This window comes from Ovis canadensis, chromosome 4 (assembly GCF_042477335.2).
Source record: "Ovis canadensis isolate MfBH-ARS-UI-01 breed Bighorn chromosome 4, ARS-UI_OviCan_v2, whole genome shotgun sequence".
Lineage (NCBI taxonomy): Eukaryota > Metazoa > Chordata > Mammalia > Artiodactyla > Bovidae > Ovis > Ovis canadensis.
The window spans coordinates 88,229,967-88,251,663 of record NC_091248.1 but is presented as its reverse complement, the minus strand read 5'-3'; the positions used below and the strand labels follow the sequence as shown (position 1 = coordinate 88,251,663).

Here is a 21,697-nt window from a genome sequence, read left to right as displayed (position 1 = left end):
TAACATTCAATTCTATAATTTTTTCTAGGCTCTGTTTTGATTGCAGCCCGCAAATTTTGATAAATTACCTTTTATTTGAACATGTCAAAATATTTAAAATTTTTTCATTGAGACTTTCTTCTTTGATTCAATTTATTTAGAAATAGCTTTAGCCTCCAATTATTTTGGGGGGAGGTTCCAGTATCTTTCCATTATTGATTTCTAGCTTAATTTCATTTTTATCTGAGAGCATATTTTGTGTGATTTCTATTTTGTAAATGTAAGTTGTGTTTTATGACTAGAATATCTTGGTGAATGTTCCATGTGAGCTTGTGAGGAGTATATATTTTCATGCTGTTGGACAAAGTAGTGTATAGATGACAGTTGGACCTGTCAGTATTCAGTTCAGCCATGTGTTTATGGATTTTCTCCCTGTTCGATATATCAATTACCAATAGAAACACTAAAAGTGTTAGTAGTGGGTTATCAGTTTCTCTTTGTAGTTCTGTCAGATTCTGTCTCATGTATTTTGATGCTTTGTTGTTAGGCACATACACATGAAGTATTATTATGTCTTTGATGTTTTGGGGCTTCCCTTGTGGCCCAGCTGGTAAAGAATCTGCCTGCAATGCAGGCGACCCTGGTTCAATTCCTAAGTCAGAAAGATCCGCTGGAAAAGGAATAGGTTATTTTCTCCAGTATTCTTGGGGTTCCCTGGTGTCTCAGGTGGTAGAGAATCAAAGAATCTGCCTGCAATATGGGACACCTGCGTTCAGTCCCTGGATTGGGAAGATCCCCTGGAGAAGGGAAAGACTACCCTCTCCAGTATTCTGGCCTGGAGAATTTCATGGACTATACAGTCCATGAAATCGTAGAGAGTCAGACACGACTGAGTGACTTTCACTTTCACTTGATGTTTTGACCTCTTTATTGTTATGTAATGCCTGTCTTTATATCTGATAATTTTCCTTTCTTTAATGGCAGCTTTGCCTAAAATTAATACAGTTACTCCAACTTTCTTTTGATTAGTGTTATCAAGGCATATACTTCTCCATCACTTTTAATTTGTGTCTTTCTATTTAAAGTGGGTTTCTTTCAAACAAAATATATTTGGGTCTCTTTTTTTTTTAATGAACACTGACAGTCTCTCTCTTTTAATTGATAAATTCAGAACATTAACATTTAAAGTGATTATTGATATAGTTGGATTAATGTTTATCATACTTGTGACTCTTTTCTATTTACTGCTCTTATTGTTCTTATTTTTTGTTTTTAACTCTGCCTTTTCTAGTTTTAATTGGGATTCTATTTTTTTTCCTTTCTTAGCATATCAATTATACTTCTTTAAATTTTTTTAGCAGTTTCCCTTGAGTCTATAAAAAAAAAATTTACAAGAAATCCAAGTCTTTCAGATAACACACTAGCTACTTCCTGGGTAGTGCAATTATCTTATAGCACAATATTTCCAACTCCTCCCTCCTGTCACTTATTTCCAGTTCTTCCCTGCTGTCATTCATGGCTCTTATCCATAAGCTATAATTACTGAATACATGGTTGATACTATTATTATTTTGAATAGTTATTTGTTAAAACAAGAATAAGAAAATATGATTTATTTTACCTTCATTATCTCTTTTTTTCCATTATCTCTTCTTGAATGCTATTCCTTTCATTAAATAAATGGAATTTCTGACATATATTTTCCTTCTTTCCTACACATTTAACACTTCTTATAAGGTAAGTCTACTGACAACAAATTCCCTCAACTTTTCTTTGCCTGAGAAAGTGTTTACTTAGCTACCACTTTTGAAGGACAGTTTTACTATTCACAGGATTCTAAATTGGTATTTTTTTCTTTCAACTTTAATATTTCACTCTGTTCTTCCTGATTGCATGGTTTCTAAGGAGAGGTATAGTGTAATTCTTATCTTTGCTTCTCTATAGCTAAGGTGTTTTCCACTGACCAATAGCTTCTTTCAAGGTTCTTTCTTTGTTCTTAAATTTATGCAGTTTCAATATGATATGCCTGGATGTGTGTTGTTGTTGTTATTGTTGTTTAGTCCTAAGTCATGTCCAACTCTTTTGTGACCTCATGGACTACATACTACAAGGCTCTTCTGTCCATGGGATTTCCCAGGCAAGAATACTGGAGTAGGTTGTCATTTCCTTGCCCAGAGGATCTTCCCAACCCAGGGATTGAACCCCACTTCCTGCATTGGGTGGAATCTTTACTCCTGAGACAGAAATATATATGTATCTGTTGAGTATTTATGTCTCTGAGCTACCTGAATCTTTATTGTCTGTAATTAATTTTGGGAAATTCTCAGCCGTGATTACTTCAAACATCTTTTTTTTTTTTCTTCTGTAATTATTCCTTTTTTAATTGTCCATTGAGTCTTGGATACTCTGTCTTCTCCTTTTCATTTTTTTCTTTTTCCCATTCAGTTTTGGGAGCTTCTATTAGCATTTTTTTTCCAAGCTCACGGATCATTTCCTTAGCCATATCTGCTTTCATTACTCACCTGTCTTTATGTATCCACTGTTCCCATTAGAATCGTTAGTAAAATAATCATAGTTGTTTTAAATTCCTAATCTTAGAACTCCAACAACTTTGCATATTTGAGTCTTATATTGATTTTGGATCTGTTTCTTCAAATTGTGCTTTTTGTTTTTTAGTATGTCTTGCAATTATTTTCTTGAAAGCCAGACATACTGTATTGGGTAAAAGGAATGGAAACAAACAGATCTTTAGAGTAAGGTTTTGCAGTTATTTGGCAAGTGGTTTGGTTGTCTTTACTGTTTGGTACAACTGCAGCTGTAAGGAGCTAAATTTCATCTGGTATACATGTTTTTATTTCCTCTGTCACACTTCACGTTTTCTTGGAGACTTCTTAAGTAAGGCTAGAAATATATTCTTTCTGATGTATTCTTCTATTATTTTGTAGGAGCCCTACTGATGTGATAAGAGCTTGGTGGGAAAAGACAGGGAGTTCTGTAGTCCTCTGATTAAGTCTCAGTCTCTAGTGATCCCCCGGGCTATAACCTTCATAAATGCTTCTCAGGACCGGCTATCCTCTTCCACACCACCACTGGTTGAGAGAGGAAGGTCAGAGACAGAGATGGGTATATCTGTTTTCAATGTTGGTTGCTGCTGCTGCTGCTATCACGTCAGTCGTGTCCGACTCTGTGCGACCCCATTGACAGCAGCCCACCAGGCTCCCGTCCCTGGGATTCTCCAGGCAAAAACACTGGAGTGGGTTGCCATTTCCTTCTCCAATGCAGGAAAGTGAAAAGTGAAAGTGAAGTCACTCAGTCGTGTCCGTCTCTTCGCGACCCCATGGGCTGTAGCCCGCCAGGCTCCTCCTTGAATGGGATTTCCCAGACAGGAGTAATGGAGTGGGCTGCCAGTGCCTTCTCCTCCAATGTTGGTTAGGCTCTGGTGAAACAGCTTTTCTTGAGGCCAAATCCTGTTAAGAACACCAGAATTCTCTGACATATTTTTAAATGGCTACCTTTCCTCTACTTCTGCCAAAAGCACAAGGAAATCCCCTCGCCCCATCTTCACTATAAAATAGAGCTTCCAAAGGTAAAATTAATAAACTCATGATGGTCTACCTAAGGTTGCACCCTCCCTACCAGAGTTTTAATTCAAATTCATCTACTTTGAGCTTCTGGCATTTCCTCAGCTATAGTTTATTTTTTCCTACCCTGCTACCTACACTTTGGGTTTCCCTGGTGGCTCAGACAGTAAAATAAATCCCCCTGCAATACAGGAGACTGGGGTTTGATCTCTGGATCAGAAAGACACCCCCCCCCACCCCCGCCTCCTCCCCCCGCCCCCAGAAGGGAATGGCTACTCATTCCGGTATTCCTTCTGAATCCCTATACTTCAGTAAGTTGTGATTCCTGTATCCACTCATCTATCTCTCCAGTTTTGAGTGGAGCAGTTTTCCCTGGAATCTTAGTTCTGTGATGGATCAAAGAAAAGTTGCTGATTTTCAGGTTGTTCAATTTTTTTCCTGGTTATGTGGGTTGGAGTGACAAGTTCCATATATAATGAACTAGAAATTAGAGGTGCTTATTTATTTTTATATTTATAGAATACACAGTTCTATATACATACCACAAATGATTTTTGAACAAATGCCTAAAATAGTGAATTACTGAATGATTGCCATGTATGCCTGGTAGACTTACATGACTATAGGAGAAAAACAATGAATTAAAAATGATTGACATATAAAATATTGATCCCCTTTCTATCCTTTGGATTTATCATTAACATATGTTTTCAGTGAGCTCAGGCCTGATCTACACCTCTGGAATATTTTAGCTATTTTATAATACTGGGTATTTTTTTATTACCTAAATTGCCAGTAGTTAATTTATATTGTTATATGGAGAATCTCATCTAGAACCAGATATTTAAAATATAATACCACTCAACAGGTAAAAAGAATAATATTGTCACTTGTAAATTTTGAACAATGAGATAAAAGGTGCTATCATTAAACACTGCAGAATTAATTTCATGCAATACTCACTTAGTATAGAGCTGTCATAATATGCTGGAATATTGTGGTAGGAAGCTATAATGGAAGTTGAAAAAACTAAAAAATAAGCGAGGAAAATGGAACCTATGGATCTGCCAACACAAAAAGCATATGCATGTTTTAGAACCAAGACTCTGCCAGTTTTTCATGCTGTCTGAAATCTGACCTACATCAAAGTGAAGTTGCTAAATTATGTTCATGAAGTAAAAGGCCAGTAGACGTTATGGCTCTAGGGACTGAAGAGCAGTAGCAAATTACTATTTTTTTTCTCACTGCCTAGTCCAGGCCCAAGATTAAATCAAATGAGAGAGATTGTATTTAACCACAAAGTTATAAAATAATAACTTCAGAGATAAAAGATACATTTGAGGTATTTTTCAATTTACTTTCCATTTGATGAAAGAATTTCTCATACATTATTCTTAAAAAATCACAGTGGTAAAGAATCTTCCTGCCAATGCAGTAGTTGCAGGGGACATGAGTTCAATCATTGGGCTGAGAAGATCCCTGGTGAAGAAAATGGCAATCTACTCCAGTATTCTTGCCTGGAAAATCTAATGAACAGAGGAGCCTGGTGGGCTACAGTCCATGGGGTCACAAAGACTCAGACATGAAGACAGTAGGAATCTCCCTGGGAAAGCATACCTGATAAAATATGCCTCCATCAGCTCTATTGTGTACTTATGCTAGACATGGGTTAGGGATTGTTGTGCATTTTTAAATTAATTGTCACAGTACCTCTCTGAGACATGTAGCATTGGTTCAATTTTACTAAGAAATAAAAGAGATAGTGGGGTACATGGAAAGAAAAAAATTGAGAGAAAGGAAGGGAGGGAGGAAGGAAGGAGAGAGGGAGGAATGGAAGGAGAGTAGGAGGGAGGGAGAGAAGAGGGTGGAAGGGACAGAGGCAGGCAGGGAGGGGAAAGAAGATGTGCAACAAGGCAGACTAGACTGCTGAGATGAGGATAAGTTAACATTAATCTAGCAAACCCCTGCTATGAAAGTAGAAGTGGAAAAGCAGAGACTGGGACTAAAAATAAGAGAACTGGCTAAAGTACACAAGAATAAATGAGCCACCAGGCTCCTATCCTGTTCTGACAGATATCCTGTTCTGAGCAGGCCTGCTCTCTTGAGAAAGTGAACCAGGTAGAAATCTAGGTTTAGGAATATCTGATTCTGTGACTGGTGATGGAAGTAAAGTCTGATACTGTAAAGAGTAATATTGCATAGGAACCTGGAATGTTAGGTACATGAATCAAGGACAAATTGGAAGTGGTCAGACAGGAAACAAGAGTGAACATGGACATTTTAGGAATCAGTGAACTAAAATGGACTGGAATGGGTGAATTTAACTCAGATGAACATTATATCTACTACCGTGGGCAAGAATCCCTTAGAAGAAATGGAGTAGCCATCACAGTCAACAAGAATCTGAAATGCAGTACTCGGATGCAGTCTCAAAAGTGACGGAATGATCTCTGTTCATTTCCAAAGCAAACCATTCAATATCACAGTAATCCAAGTCTCTGCCCTGACCAATAATGATGAAGAAGCTGAAATTGAATGGTTCTATGAAGACAATGGCAACCCACTCCAGTACTCTTGCCTGGAAAATCCCATGGATGGAGGAGCATGGTAGGCTGCAGTCTATTGGGTCGCTAAGAGTCAGACATGACTGAGTGACTTCACTTTCACTTTTCACTTTCATGCATTGGAGAAGGAAATGGTAACCTACTCCAGTGTTCTTGCCCGGAGAATTCGAGGGATGGGGGAGCCTGCCGTCTCTGGGATCACACAGAGTCGGACGCGACTGAAGCGACTTAGCAGCAGCAGCATGAAGACCTATTTAATATCCTGAAAGATAATGCTGTGAAAGTGCTGCACTCAATATGCCAGCAAATTTGGAAAACTCAGCAGTGGCCACAGGACTGGAAAACGTGTTTTCACTCCAATCCCAAAGAAAGGCAATGCCAAAGAATGCTCAAACTACCACACAATTGCACTCACATCACACTAGTAAAGGACTGCTCAGCATTCTCCAAGCCACGCTTCAGCAATATGTGAACTGTGAACTTCCAGAGGTTCAAGCTGGTTTTAGAAAAGGCAGAGGAACCAGAGATATAATTGCTAAAATCCTCTGGATCATGGAAAAAGCAACAGAATTCCAGAAGAACATCTATTTCTGCTTTATTGACTATGCCAAAGCCTTTGACTGTGTGGATCACAAGAAACTGTGGAAAATTCTTCAAGAGATGGGAATACCAGACCACCTGACCTGCCTCTTGAGAAACCTATATGCAGGTCAGGAAGCAACAGTTAGAACTGGACATGGAACAACAGACTGGTTCCAAATAGGAAAAGAAGTACATCAAGGCTGTGTATTGTCACCTTGCTTATTTAACTTCTATGCAGAGTACATCATGAGAAATGCTGGGCTGGAAGAAGCATAAGCTGGAATCAAGATTGCTGGGAGAAATATCAGTCACCTCAGATATGCAGATGACACCACCCCTATGGCAGAAAGCGAAGAGGAACTAAAGAGCTTCTTGATGAAAGTGAAAGAGGAGAGTGAAAAAATTGGCTTAAAGTTCAACATTCAGAAAACGAAGATCATGGCATCTGGTCCCATCACTTCATGGGAAATAGATGGGGAAACAGTGGAAACAGTGTCAGACTTTATTTTTTGGGGCTCCAAAATCACTGCAGATGGTGACTGCAGCCATGAAATTAAAAGACGCTTACTCCTTGGAAGGAAAGTTATGACTAACCTAGATAGCATATTGAAAAGCAGAGACATTACTTTGCCAACAAAGGTCCATCTAGTCAAGGCTATGGTTTTTCCAGTGGTAATGTATGGATGTGAGATTTGGAATGTGAAGAAAGCTGAGCGCTGAAGAATTGATGCTTTTGAGCTGTGGTGTTGGAGAAGACTCTTGAGAGTCCCTTGGTCTGCAAGGAGATCCAACCAGTCAATCCTCAAGGAAATCAGTCCTGGGTGTTCATTGGAAGGACTGATGCTGAGGCTCAAACTCCAATACTTTGGCCACATCATGTGAAGAATTGACTCATTGGAAAGACTCTGATGCTGGGAGGGATTGGGGGCAGGAGGAGAAGGGGACGACAGAGGATGAGATGGCTGAATGGCACCACTGACCCGATGGACATGAGTCGGAGTGAACTCCGGGAGTTGGTGATAGACAGGGGGCCTGGTATGCTGCGATTCATGGGGTCGCAAAGAGTCGGACCTGACTGAGAGAGTGAACTGAAATGAACTGATGAAGACCTACATGACCATCTAGAACTAACACTCCCAAAATATGTACTTTTCATTATAGGGGACTGGAATGCAAAAGTAGGAAATCAAGAAACACCTGGAGTACAGGCAATTTTTGCCTTAGAGTAAGAATGAAGCAGGGCAAAGACTATTGAGTTTTACAAGACAATGCACTGGTCACAGCAAACACCCTCTTCCAACAACACAAGAGAAGACTTTACACATGGATATCACCAGATGGTCAATACCACAATCAGACTGATTATATACTTTGCAGCCAAAATGGAGAAGCTCTATAGTGTCAGCAAAAACAAGACCAGGAGCTGACTGTGGCTCAGATCATGAACTCCTTATTGCCAAATGCATACTGAAATTGAAGAAAGTAGGGAAAACCACTAGACCATTCAGGTATGACCTAAATTATGAATATAGAGTGGGAGTGCCTAAAGAACTATGGATGGAGGTTCATGACATTGTATAGGAAGCAGTGATCAAGACCATCCTCATGAAAAAGAAATGCAAAATGGCAAAATGTTCTCTGAGGAGGCCTTACAAATAGCTGTGAAAGGAAGAGAAGTGAAAGGCAAGGGAGACAAGGAAAGTTATACCCATTTGAATGCAAAGTTCCAAAGAATGGAAAGGAGAGAAAAGAAAGCCTTCCTCAGTGATCAATGCAAAGAAATAGAGGAAAACAATAGAATGGGAAAGACTAGAGATCTCTTCAAGAAAATTAGAGATACCAAGGGAACATTTCATGCAAAGATGTACAAAATAAAGGACAGAAATGGTATGGATCTAATAGACACGGAAGATATTAAGAAGAGGTGTCAAGAAAACACAGAAGAACTATACAAAAAAGTTCTACATGATGATGGTATGATCATTCACTTGGAGCCAGACATCCTGGACTGTGAAGTCAAGTAGGCCTTAGAAAGTTTCATTATAAACAAAGCTAATGGAAGGATGAAATTCCAGTTGAGCTATTTCAAATCCTGAAAGATGATGCTGTGAAAGTGCTACACTCAATATGCCAGCAAATTTGGAAAACTCAGCAGTGGCCACAGGACTGGAAAAGGGCAGGTTTCATTTCAATCCCAAAGAAAGGCAATGCAAAAGAATGCTCAAACTACTGCACAATTGCACTCATCTCACATGCTAGTAAAGTAATGCTCAAAATTCTCCAAGTCAGGCTTCAGCAATACGTGAACCATGAACTTCCAGATGTTCAAGCTGGTTTTAGAAAAGGCAGAGGAACCACAGATCAAATTGCCAACATGTGCTGGATCATCAAAAAGGCAAGATAGTTCCAGAAAAAAACATCTATTTCTGCTTTATTGACTATGCCAAAGCCTTTGACTGTGTGGATCACAATAAACTGTGGAGAATTCTGAAAGAGTTGGAAATACCAGACCAACTGACCTGCCTCTTGAGAAATCTGTATACAGGTCAGGAAGCAACAGTTAGAACTGGACATAGAACAACAGACTGGTTCTAAATTGGGAAAGGAGTACGTCAAAGCTATATATTGTCACTCTGCTTATTTAACTTATATATAGAGTACATCATGAGAAATGCTGGGCTGGATGAAGCACAGGCTGGAATCAAGATTGCCAGGAGAAATATCAGTCACCTCAGATATGCAGATGACACCACCCTTATGGCAGAAAGTGAAGAAGAACTAAAGAACCTCTTAATGAAAGTGAAAGAGGAGAGTGAAAAAGTTGCCTTAAAGCTCAATATTCAGAAAACAAAGATCATGGCATCTGGTCCCATCACTTCATGGCAAGTAGATGGGGAAACAGTGGAAACAGTGTCAGACTTTAATTTTTGGGGGGCCCCAAAATCACTGCAGATTGTGACTGTAGCCATGAAATTAAAAGGTGCTTGCTACTTAGAAGAAAAGTTATGACCAACATAGACAGCATTTTAAAAAGCAGAGACATTACTTTGCCAACAAAGGTCTGTCTAGTCAAAGCTATGGTTTTTCCAGTAGTCACATATGGATGTGAGAGTTGGACTATAAAGAGAGCTGAGCACCAAAGAATTGATGCTTTTGAACTCTGGTGTTGGAGAAGACTCTTGAGAGCCCCTTGGACTGCAAGGAGATCAAACCATCCATCCTAAAGGAAATTAGTCCTGAATATTCATTGGAAAGACTGATGCTGAAGCTGAAACTCCAATACTTTGGCCACCTGATGTGAAGAACTGACTCATTTTAGAGACCTTGATGCTGGGAAAGTTTGAAGGCAGGAGGAAAAGGGGATGACAGAGGATGACATGGTTGAATGGCATCACTGACTCAATGGATATGAGCTTGAGTAAACCCCAGGAGTTGGTGATGGACATGGCATCCTAGCATGCTGCAGTCCATGGAGTCACAGAGTTGGACACGACTGAGTGCCTGAACTGAATTGAACTGGTACCTCCTAGCATGCACTATGAAAATGTTTGGTATAAAATGAAATGAGGAAGAGTAAAGTCTATAAGGTTCTGAAAGGAAGAATTAGGATCCCAAGTGACACATAACTTTTCAGGAGCAACACTAAAGTCTAAAAGCCAGTTGAAATGTAAATAAAATGTAAGTGTAGAATAAACACATTTATATTTACTGATAGACAAGGGCCGTAAAATTTTACCTTGTGAGTACGTGCTCAGGAAGCTTCTGCAAAGTAGGTTCTACCAAAAGGAGGAAATATGATATAGAAAGTCATGAGATCAAGGAAACAAGGAGTATAATCTAGGAGAGAAACAAAAGCATTCATAGGATGATGACAAAGAGAAGTCCTGAAAGAAGATCTGTGCAGATCTGGAGAGCAAACTGGTAACACTGGAGCAGAAAGACAGAGGACTTTGTCCAAAAAGGGAGGGGCTGGGCTAGGACTGATTGACCTATTATTTCATTTATCTGATATTTTGTAATGACACTTTTTTCCTATTTATGGTAGATATGTAAGAGATGAATTAGAAATAGGCAGAGACTTTAAATAATGAAGCACATTTAAGAATAAGGCAGTTTCTAACTCCAGCAATAAAATAAGTGTAAAAGAAAGAAAATATGATCATAAAGTAAGTAAAGTACCTTATGAAGATCAAATAAAAAATATTTACAAGTCACAATGACATAAATACTGAGCACTGTATTAACACAATAAAATATAAGTCCTATGGATTGATAAGATATAAACAAAAACATAGGAGGCAGATTAATATGTGTAATATACTCATAATTATGTCTATCTTTTATATGAGTTTATGATTTGATAATAAGCATTTAGAAACTTATGGACCAAATTACAATTAAGTACCATTACTCAATGTTCCATATTTATGTATTCCTTAATTTTTAAAATGAACAAGTATCCAAGCATTCCTTTTAAGAATTCATTTCATATAAAATATAGATCTAAATGTGATTTTAAATTGTACACAGAACTTTGGTTTATGTGTATCATAATTCAGTTACTCTCTTTTCACTCTATGTTTAGATTGCTTTTGGTATTACTCTATTTTATATATCCTTGTGTATAAGTCTTTGACATTAATGTGATTATTTTTCTAGAATATATGCCAGATGGAAATGTTAATAGGAAAAATTCACATTTTAAGTCTTTTGATAAATAATCCAAAGCTGAACATCAAAGATTGAAACAATTTATATCCCCCCAGCAATGTTTTATAGTTTCTAGTGTCTTACATCATGTCAACAGTGGGTAGTAAAATTCTACTTTCATATTTGACATATTTTTTTTGAAAACTCTCCAAATTTGTATTTATCTGATCACAAGTGATATAAGATCATGTGTTCACATGTTGCAAGCCATGGACAATCTTCTAGAGGTACCCTTCTCCCTTCCTTTCCTTGTCACTGCTGTAAATACTCCAGTCATCTCTCAGGCTCCCTTCTGACTGCAGAACTGAGCTCACTTACCTTCCGATCCTAATTTTAGGTTTTTTCTTCTAAACCACAAATCTGATACTATCATTTGCTTACTTAAAAGCTCATGGAGACTAGTAATTTCCCACAGAGTAAAGTCTAAAAGTCTTAGAGCAGAACACTACATCAGCATTAATATGGGTCCAGGTATTTTCTTAAGTTGTAAAAATGTATTTTCATGACAGCCTTTTCTTAACAATTATAAAGAACTTGTGATGTTGCTCACTACATTCACATTACTTACCTAAGGAGTGATTAAGGGTAATATCACAAAGATGGTGACATAGGTCATTCTTGACTTTGTTCCCTCTGGTGAGAACAGCTAATAACCATCCAAGAACAAGACATCATTGAGAAAATCCTAGAATAAAGAGGTGAGGCTAAAGCACCCCTTGCATCATGGAGACCATGACGCTGAATTGCAAGGTGAGAGAAGCAGTTACACATGGATATTATTGTCCCTTCCCCAGGAGGCCAGTGAATCCATGTGGATGGGTCTCCCCTCAGTCTTCAGGTTCTCCAGTGAGCAAGGGGAATCCAGGGTGGACAGCCAACCCCTACCCCCAACACTGTGTGTCACTTTGTGGGAGCCCTTTCCTTGATCTTGCCCCAGACTGCAAGGGAATCTGTAGGGCTCGACCATTGGGAATCATGACAGAGAAGTGAGGTGGAGGGTCTTAAAATAGTCAGCACTTGGACTTGGCAGACTGAGTTCATACCTACAGTGCCCAAGTAGAAATCCCAACCAGCAACAAAGTGAAAAGATAACCGATGAAATGGGAAAAACAATTTCAAGTTATCTATCTGATAAGGGATTAATGTCTAAAATATATGAAGAACTCATATAACTTAGTAAAAAGCTCAATAACATCTACTGTGGCTATCATTTCACAATATATGTAAATCAAATCATCATGCTGTAACCTAAAACTTATACCCATTGATGTACAACAATTATATTTCGATACAATTAGCAGAAAAAAAAGCTGTGATTAATCAATGATGTGTGAATATATTGATGTAGGACCGAGTAGCATGATAAATTCTAGAAACTCACTTATTCAACTACTCATTCACTAAAAAATTTGTATTAAGGCTTTCCTATGTGCTAGACCTGCTCTAATTCCAGAAGTACAGGGATACATAGCCAACAGAGACAACAATGCCTCGTTCTTCTCTTTGTGAAGTTAACAGCAGGGAACAGTGTAAGGGGCAGAAATTTCAAAAGGTAAATTTTTGTTTTCTTAAAGAGTATTAAACAATGGTGTGCTGGTATTTCAAGTCTATGGAAAAATCAAATGAACTATATAAAGCCCTATTTGTATGTTTGTGGATCTCCTAAAATTGATAATTTCAAGCTACCAATGGTTTAAGAACCAATTCACAAGATTCTTAAATATTAGACAGTTGGCTCTGGAGAGCCAGTATAAGTTGATTCCAACCCATTGACTATACCAATAGGGTATTAGAATTTTGAGAACTGGCAACTGACTACCAAAGAAAAACCCTGCATAACAGATGTCACTGAGCTAAGGTACAAATGAAGAGAGGAATCAGAAATTTGAAAATCATCTGAAAGAAATTTCTGGAAGAAAGTGATATGACAAGTGCACTAAGGCAGGAAACCACTTAGCACGTCTGAAAAACAAAGCCAGAACATAGATTTTTCCTGTCAATGTATGGCAAAACCAATACAGTACTGTAAAGGAAAAAAATAAAAATAAATAAATAAAAATTAAAAATTAATAATAAATTGATTTTTCAGTTGGGAGGTAACCTTAAGATTAAAAAGCCTCTATAGGGTGAAACCAGTATTTTGGAAAAGTTGAATTATGATCCAGAAGCAATTATAAGACCAGTCTTGGTTCTTTTATACTTCTTTGCTAATAGAGTTTCTACTTACTGGTGGGTAATTCTTGGGTGAGAGGGCTTTGGTCAGGTATAGGAATTTAAAATCTACCAGAAACCTGAGGTTATAGAATGCAAAATACGGCAGGAAATAAGTGTGATTCTGTTTTACCAACATTTATGGTTCTGAGAGTGTTCATTCTAGACACTATAATTTGTATTTCTTCTTTAATCTTACAAACCATACAAATCAAATATACTTTTGAATGCTGTTGCCATATTAAGATGAGTAGTAGTTTAAATATGATATAATGAAATGCATCATTGAGCAGTATTTGGATAAAACATAAATCAAATTATAGGAACAATGCAAGGGTAATTAAATTGAATTCATTTAGCATCTTTGAGAATCTTTTCCACTTGGAGTCAAGATGAAAAGAGATGATTTTGTTTTGCTTATTTTATCTGCAGCAAGTAAAGATGGAGGAAAATCTGAAACAGTAATTTAAGAATGAATCAGTTGGAGTTCAAATCCAAGCTTGAGACGTGAACAACTACTCCTGAGTGAAAATAAATCCTATTGTGAAGAAAATGAAGATTAGTAGGATTAAATGTCACATGTGGAGGATCTAAAAGTGGATTTTTTTTTTATTACTGAAGATATATTTATGGGTTAATTGTATGGAGATTCGGCTCATTTGTTTTCTCTAAACTGAAATGAGTCAGAATGTTTCTGGGGCAGAAGAAACTTGTATTGCTTCTGAGAATGTGTATTATTTGTTTCAGTATTATGCATTTGCCACTAACAGTCCCCCCTCCCCCCAAAAAAGATTATAATTTGATATTCTCAGAAGGAATTACTTGTTACTGACATGGTAGTTATATTAATAGTTGCAATACTTTCTTTATCCAAGCAATTATAATTTGTATACACACTCAAATTGCTTTAGTATTAATGCCCAGTATTTCACAGAAAATTTTAAGAAGTTCAAGGCAATAGCTAAAAAAATCATTATTTTCAAAAACTTGAGTTACGTATAGAACATGATTGTAAAATCTAGAAATTCATTTTTTATTGTTGAAGAAATAGACAAAAAAAGCTTTGTAATTATTGATAAGCTTTTTCTAAAAGAAGCATATCTCAATTTTTATTAAATTATAGAAAACATTATTTGGAGAAGGTAATGGCAACCCATGCCAGTACTCTTGCCTGGGAAATCCCATGGACAGAGGAGGCTCGTAGGCTGCAGTCCATGGGGGCGCTAAGAGTTAGACACGGCTGAGCGACTTCACTTTCACTCTTCACTTTCATTCATTGGGGAAGGAAATGGCAACCCACTCCAGTGTTCTTGCCTTGAGAATCCCAGGGATGGAGGAGCCTGGTGGGCTGCCTTCTATGGTGTCGCACAGAGTCAGACATGACTGGAGACTTAGTAGCAACAGCAACGGCGGCAGAAAACATTATTAAATGTCCAGTTGAATTAGTTCAAAGCTATGAGTCCCAGATTATTTTACTTCATTCTTAAAAGTTATGTGTTAACTTCAGTTCAGTTCAGTTCACTCAGTCATGTCCGGCTCTTTGCGACCCCATGAGCTGCAGCACGCCAGGCCTCCCTGTCCATCACCAACTCCTGGAGCCTACCCAAACTCAGGTCCATTGAATCCGTGATGCCATCCAATCATCTCATTCTCCATTGTCCCCTTTCACTCCTGCCCTCAATCTTTCCCAGCATCAGGGTCTTTTCAAATGAGTCAGCTCTTCGCATCAGGTGGCCAAAGTGCTGGAGATTCAGCTTCAACATCAGTCCTTCCAATGAACACCCAGGACTGATCTCCTTGAGGATTGATTGGTTGGATCTCCTTGCAGTCCAAGGGACTCTCAAGAGTCTTCTCCAACACCACAGTTCAAAAGCATCAATTCTTCAGTGCTCAGCTTTTTCATAGTACAACTCTCACATCCATACATGACTACTGAAAAAACCATAGCCTTAACTAGATGGACCTTTGTTGGCAAAGTAATGTCTCTGCTTTTTTAATATGGTGGCTAGGCTGGTCACAACTTTTCTTCCAAGGAGTAAGCATCTTTTAATTTCATGGCTGCAGTCATCATCTGCAGTGATTTTGGAGCCCCCCAAAATAAATTATCTCATTGTTTCCACTGTTTCCCTATCTATTTCCCATGAAGTGATGGGACCAAATGCTATGATCTTAGCTTTCTGAATGTTAAGGTTTAAGCCAAATTTTTCATTCTCCTCTTTCACTTTCATCGAGAGGCTCTTTAGTTCTTCTTCACTTTCTGCCATAAGGGTGGTGTCATCTGCATATCAGAGGTTATTGATATTTCTCCCGGCAGTCTTGATTCCAGCTTGTGCTTCATCTAGCCCAGCATTTCTCATGACGCACTCTATATATAAGTTAAATAAGCAGGATGACATTATACAGCCTTGACATACTCCTTTCCCAATTTAGAACCAGTCTGGTGTTCCATGTCCAGTTCTAACTATTGTTTCCTGACTTGCACACAGGTTTCTCAAGAGGCAGGTCAGTTGGTCTGGTAATCCCATCTCTTAGAATTTTCCACAATTTACTGTGACCCACATAGTCAAAGGCTTTGGCATAGTCAATAAAGCAGAAATAGATGTTTTTCTGGAACTCTCTTGCTTTTTCCATGATTCAGCAGATGTTGGCAATTTGATCTCTGGTTCCTCTGCCTTTTTTAAAACCAGCTTGAACATTTGGAAGTTCACGGGTCACATATTGCTGAAGCCTGACTTGGAGAATTTGAGCATTATTTTGCTAGCGTGTGAGATGAGTGCATTTGTGCAGTAGTTTGAGCATTCTTTGGCATTGCCTTTCTTTAGTATTGGAATGAAAACTGCCCTTTTCCAGTCCTGTGGCCACTGCTGAGTTTTCCAAATTTGCTGGCATATTGAGTGTAGCACTTTCACAGCATCATCTTTCAGGATTTGAAATAGCTCATCTGGGATTCCATCACCTCCACTCACTTTGTTTGTAGTGGTACTTCCTAAGGCCCACTTGACTTCACATTCCAGAATGTCTGGCTCTAGGTGTGTGATCACACCATTGTCATTAACTGGGGTGTGAAGGTCTTTTTGTACAGTTTTTCTATGTATTCTTGCCACTTCTTCTTAACATCTTCTGCGTCTGTCAGATCCATACAATTTCTCTCCTTTATTGAGCCCATCTTTGCATGAAATGTTCCCTTGGTATCTCTAATTTTCTTGAAGAGATCTCTAGTCTTTCCCATTCTATTGTTTTCCTCTATTTCTTTGCATTGATCACGGAGGAAGGCTTTCTTATGTCTCCTTGCTATTCTTTGGAACTCTGCATTCAAATGCATATATCTGTCCTTTTCTCCTTTGCTTCTCTTCTTTTCTCAGCTACATTTTAAGACCTCCTCAGACAGCCATTTTGCTTTTTTGCATTTCTTTTTCCTGGGGTTAGTCTTGATCCCTCTCTCCTGTACAATGTCATGAACCTCTGTCCATAGTTCATCAGGCACACTGTCTATCAGATCTAGTCCTTTAAATCTATTTGTCCCTTCCACTGTATAATCATAAGTGTTAACTTACTTCTCTATAATTACAATAAATCTGTGAATAATATGATCTTTGCAATAAAGTGAATTAAACACATAGAACTGCTATTTAGACACAAGGTGACATAAATGCTTTAGAAATCACTTATTAAACTGCAAGATCCTGAGTAATTATAAATGAGAGAAGGAAAGTAGAGAGGGTTATCCTGTCAACAGTAGAGGCCAGATATTTACTCTGAATCCCCATGAAAATAAAATTAAGGCAACTGTTCCTGTTAGTTAGGCTAGAAAATGCTCCCATCCAAAACCCTACTACTGTTATTATAAACAGCATCAAAATCAAGAAGAGCTCCTACTGAAGCAAGAACCAAATAGACATATTTAGCTTTGGAATTTGAAAAAAAAAAGTTTTTTGCATATTTTACTTTGTGCATACTTACTATTTTCTGTATCTAAAATTGTTACATTTAAAAGGCAAATTGTAAACTCAGCTTCATTTAGAGTTCAGGTAATTTTCAAAATATTTTGGACCAAAATAAATCTTTAGATGGGAGTATTTCAATATTGATCTAAGAAAATAATCTTATGAGGTCTGTGGTAAATTATTTCAGTGTTACCCAAAGTGGGCAGCAAGTACAAAATTCTGCACAATATTAATGATCCTTTGATCAAAAGGAATTTAGAAAATGCTGTTAAGTCAGCTTACCATGAGATCTCAGCTTTTTTCATATCAAGATGTAAGTTATCAATCTGTATATTAAATCTACTGAAGCATATGTTGAAATACAGCCATAAGACAGGAGGGGATCCCAGACAGAGGGAAGAGTATGAGCCAATATGAGCAGGTGGAAAAGCATAATGAATCTTTTAAGAAATAGGAAAATTCTGGGTTTGGAGGAGATAAATCTGGAAATAGATGCCAGAGCCAAACTGTGGGTATCTTGAATGACAAACTAAGTAATTCAGACTTTTACAAAATGTCAGCCAGCAGTCATTGAAGATTTCCAAGGGGAGTGATTGAATAAATGTGAGAGTTTGGAAAGATCAATCTAGCTGTTAATGGATAGGTCAGTGTAGAACATGGAAAATACTAGAAGCAGGGAGTCCAGTTAGAAGCCGCTAGCAAAGAATCAGGAGTGAGATTAACATAGATGGTGGAAAGAGGATGCAAAGGGAAGATGGAGAATGAGGTCTATTGCAAGAGAAGAATGGGAGAAATGAAGGAGAGCGTCAAAGATGTTTAAAGTCCCCAAGACACTGAGGATGACTTTAGTGATCACAGTGTATCCTTTTGCAGCTTCTTTATGTGTGGGTCATGCTTTATAACTGCCCCCATGCCTTTATACCATAAAGGTAACTTTCCATTCTTAGTTGGTTAACATGGCTAACTTCTAATTCATTTTTAGGATTTCTATTTCATTTGTCAACTCGTCATTCCTAAATAATTTGTATATGTTCTCTTAGTATCCTAGATAATAATTTCTCTAATATGGAATCTGTGCAACCACATGGACTGTAGCCTACTAAACTACTCCGTCCATGGATTTTTCCTGGTAAGATATTAGGCCTCCTGAAATTAGGGATCAAAATTTTCCACTGGCTATAATCAGCACAAAAGCAAATAATGGCCACTCAATCACTGCTTGAACAAGGAGCATGCCTAGGAATGTTAGAAAGCTAGGACTCTTAAAAAAAGAAGAAATGGGGAAATAGATGGAATATAAGCACTGAGGAAGGGTTGTTTTATCAAAATGTGAGAAAGACAATAGAAATAAAATTAAGGAAAGTGATTAAAAAAAGGAACTGATGAGGCAGAATTCCAGAGTGAAAGGCAAGCTGTAGAAGGCAGATCAAGTGTGGACAATTCACCCTCCTGTAGTCCAATACTTTCTACAAAGGAGGCCTTGTACTCCTCCATTTCCTCACCTTAGCTCCTTGTGTTTCCACTCTCAAGAATGCTATCCCATCTTGAATCTCTTTTTACATATTTACTTGCATATATCTAAAACACTGATAAAATATCACTGTCCCATGAGACCTTCCATGGTCACCTATATCTCCAAATCTCCAGAATAAATTTTTTCTTAAAATGCAGCCTGAAGCACTCCTACATAAAATTCACTTTGGGTGATGCTTTTGGGAAATTTATCTTTATAGATATATTTTATCTAATAAAAGACACAAAGATAATATAATCATTTTACAGCTCTAAATGAAGTAGTAGATTTAAGCAAAATGTAGGTGGGGTAAGATCATGGCAATTGTACCTAAACCCACTGATCAAACTGCAAGTCATAGAAAGAAAGAAAACTTGATCTCATATACTTCCTTATGGAAAGATACAACACACTCTCTACTATGTTTTTGCCAAGAAACCAGCATTTGACCAGGTTTTATCTGTAACAATCAGTTTAAAGGAAATACAGAAGACAGAAAAAATGTGAAAAGACAACACTGAGTTGTATTCAGCAAAATCTCAAATGTGTGAAACAATCCTATTTTTCAACAAACAAATTGCAAGGAGCACAATTTAAAGGGAGAGTGGAAAACCCATAGTTTAAATAAATATTAAAAGAAACTTAAAGATGTATCAGCTAAAATTGTGATACATTTGGATTTCAACGAACCCAAATTTACAAATCATTTATGAGACAAATGATCTATGAACACTGTTAACTTTTAGGCATGATGATGGCTATGTTGTTTAAGCATCATTAAACATCTTGAAATATTTTCACGTGAAATGATATGATATCTGGAGTTTGCTTCAAAATAATCCAAAGTGGTGGCAGGTGTGAGGAGTAAATTTTGGTATTATGAATGCAACAAGACTCATTGTTGGAGTTGGATGGTAGTCACATACTTCATTTATAAATATACATTTGAAAAATTATATTTTGTATCATTTTAAAATGCAAGTTCCTGAGCCCTATCTTAGAAACTACTGAGTTAGAATAGCTAAAGGAGAATCCAGAAATCTGCATTATTAACAGGTTCCAAAGTGATGATTACATACACTCAGATTTGGAAATCTCAATCCTGAACAATGATTCCTGTCGTTCTTGTTCTTGTCAGAGACATCCAGTCAATTATATATTCATGCTCTAGTTTGAAGGATATTAATAGAAACTGTAAATGCCATATATTTTATATGTACTCAATACATACTAGTGATGTTATTCAAAATATTTATTGCTTTTCACTCTGAATAAATATTGTAGATCTAGATTATACAAGATTTACCCATATATTCCATGATATTAGGATTGTGCAACTTCTCAGCTCTTAGCAATAATCCTATGGCCATACGGGATTTCTTTCTTAGTGGTGTTTGACACCTATAATTCCTAAAGTGCTAATGTCCTCATACATCATGCAGCAATGATAAAATTTAACAGATGAGGATAATAACCTGCTCTTTCACAGACAAATGGAAAAAAGAGAATCTTAGCATCTTGTGTAGAATATCAACACTGATTTTATTTATATATTTATATCTTCCGTTACCCCTCAGCTTTGCCTTTGTCTGAGACTGTCTTTGTTAGCTTGTCTGCAATGGTTCATTTATTAAGTAATCACTTTGATTTTCCTAAGAGGATATTCTTACAAAAAATATAACATTCTATTGAAAAAAATTTTCCCCCAAACTTAGTATTCCCTATACCTTGGAACTCAAAAAAATTCTATGCTGCATCTTATCCTAATACTCGTCCAATATTCTAGATCTGCCACTAAGTAACTAGGTGGTTTTGAATCTGGCCCTATTTTTACTGAGTCCTGGTTTCCTCACACATGTAATCTTAAAATAAATGTCAGTCTACTATTTGATCCTCTATTCTTTCTAGGAAAATGTATTTTACTTAATATTAAAACAAAAAACACAACTTTTGAGGAAAAAAACCTGGTGTAACATCTCAGCGACTTAGATGAGGATAAATAAGGCCAGTTGCAGATGTTGTATTCTGAAAGTAGAAATCCAGGAATATGAAGGTTATTTCCCACTTCAGCTTACCTGCTTATGAGCATGGTCATAAGAATTAATATGATTGTCAAACTCCTGGTGTTTGTGGTACTGCTTGTCACATAACTCACAGTAAAAGTTTGCCTTTACATCTTCCAGGGCCTTTGCTGTGGACTTCTCCTTTTCTGGAAAATCCTTTGGGAAAAAAAAGGCAAAAATGTTGGTTATATTTCTAATAGTATAACCAGATCTCATATTAATCAAGTTGGTAATTTAATTTTACTGTAACTCAAAGGAGATGGTTAGCCTCATTACATTTAAGAAATCTATGGCACAATGGAAGCAACTTTCAGCTTGGCCTAATCCTAAGTTATCAATGAACATATAATGACTTATCCTAAAGGAGCTGAGCCCTTAGCTTCAGTGTGGTCATTACTCTTTGTCTTCTTGTCACCTGTCTCCAGGTGTGATACTGCTGACCCATCTAACTATAATATCACTACCATGTCCTCTACGTAACCAGTGACCCATCCCCAAACTGTAAGACCTCTCTACTATAAAATTTTATCGGGCATTGATTGCATTCTTT

The 21,697-nt window shown here is 37.4% G+C and overlaps 1 protein-coding gene across 1 annotated transcript in view; it reads right to left on the bottom strand.

Annotated features, from left to right (window-relative positions):
- The window catches only part of ZNF804B (zinc finger protein 804B), a 576,957-nt gene that overhangs the window by 83,943 nt on the left and 471,317 nt on the right, over positions 1-21,697 (bottom strand). The window contains exon 2 of the mRNA XM_069588178.1: positions 21,160-21,303. Coding sequence (XP_069444279.1) covers positions 21,160-21,303 — 144 coding nt within the window. The remainder of the gene's footprint in view (positions 1-21,159; positions 21,304-21,697) is intronic.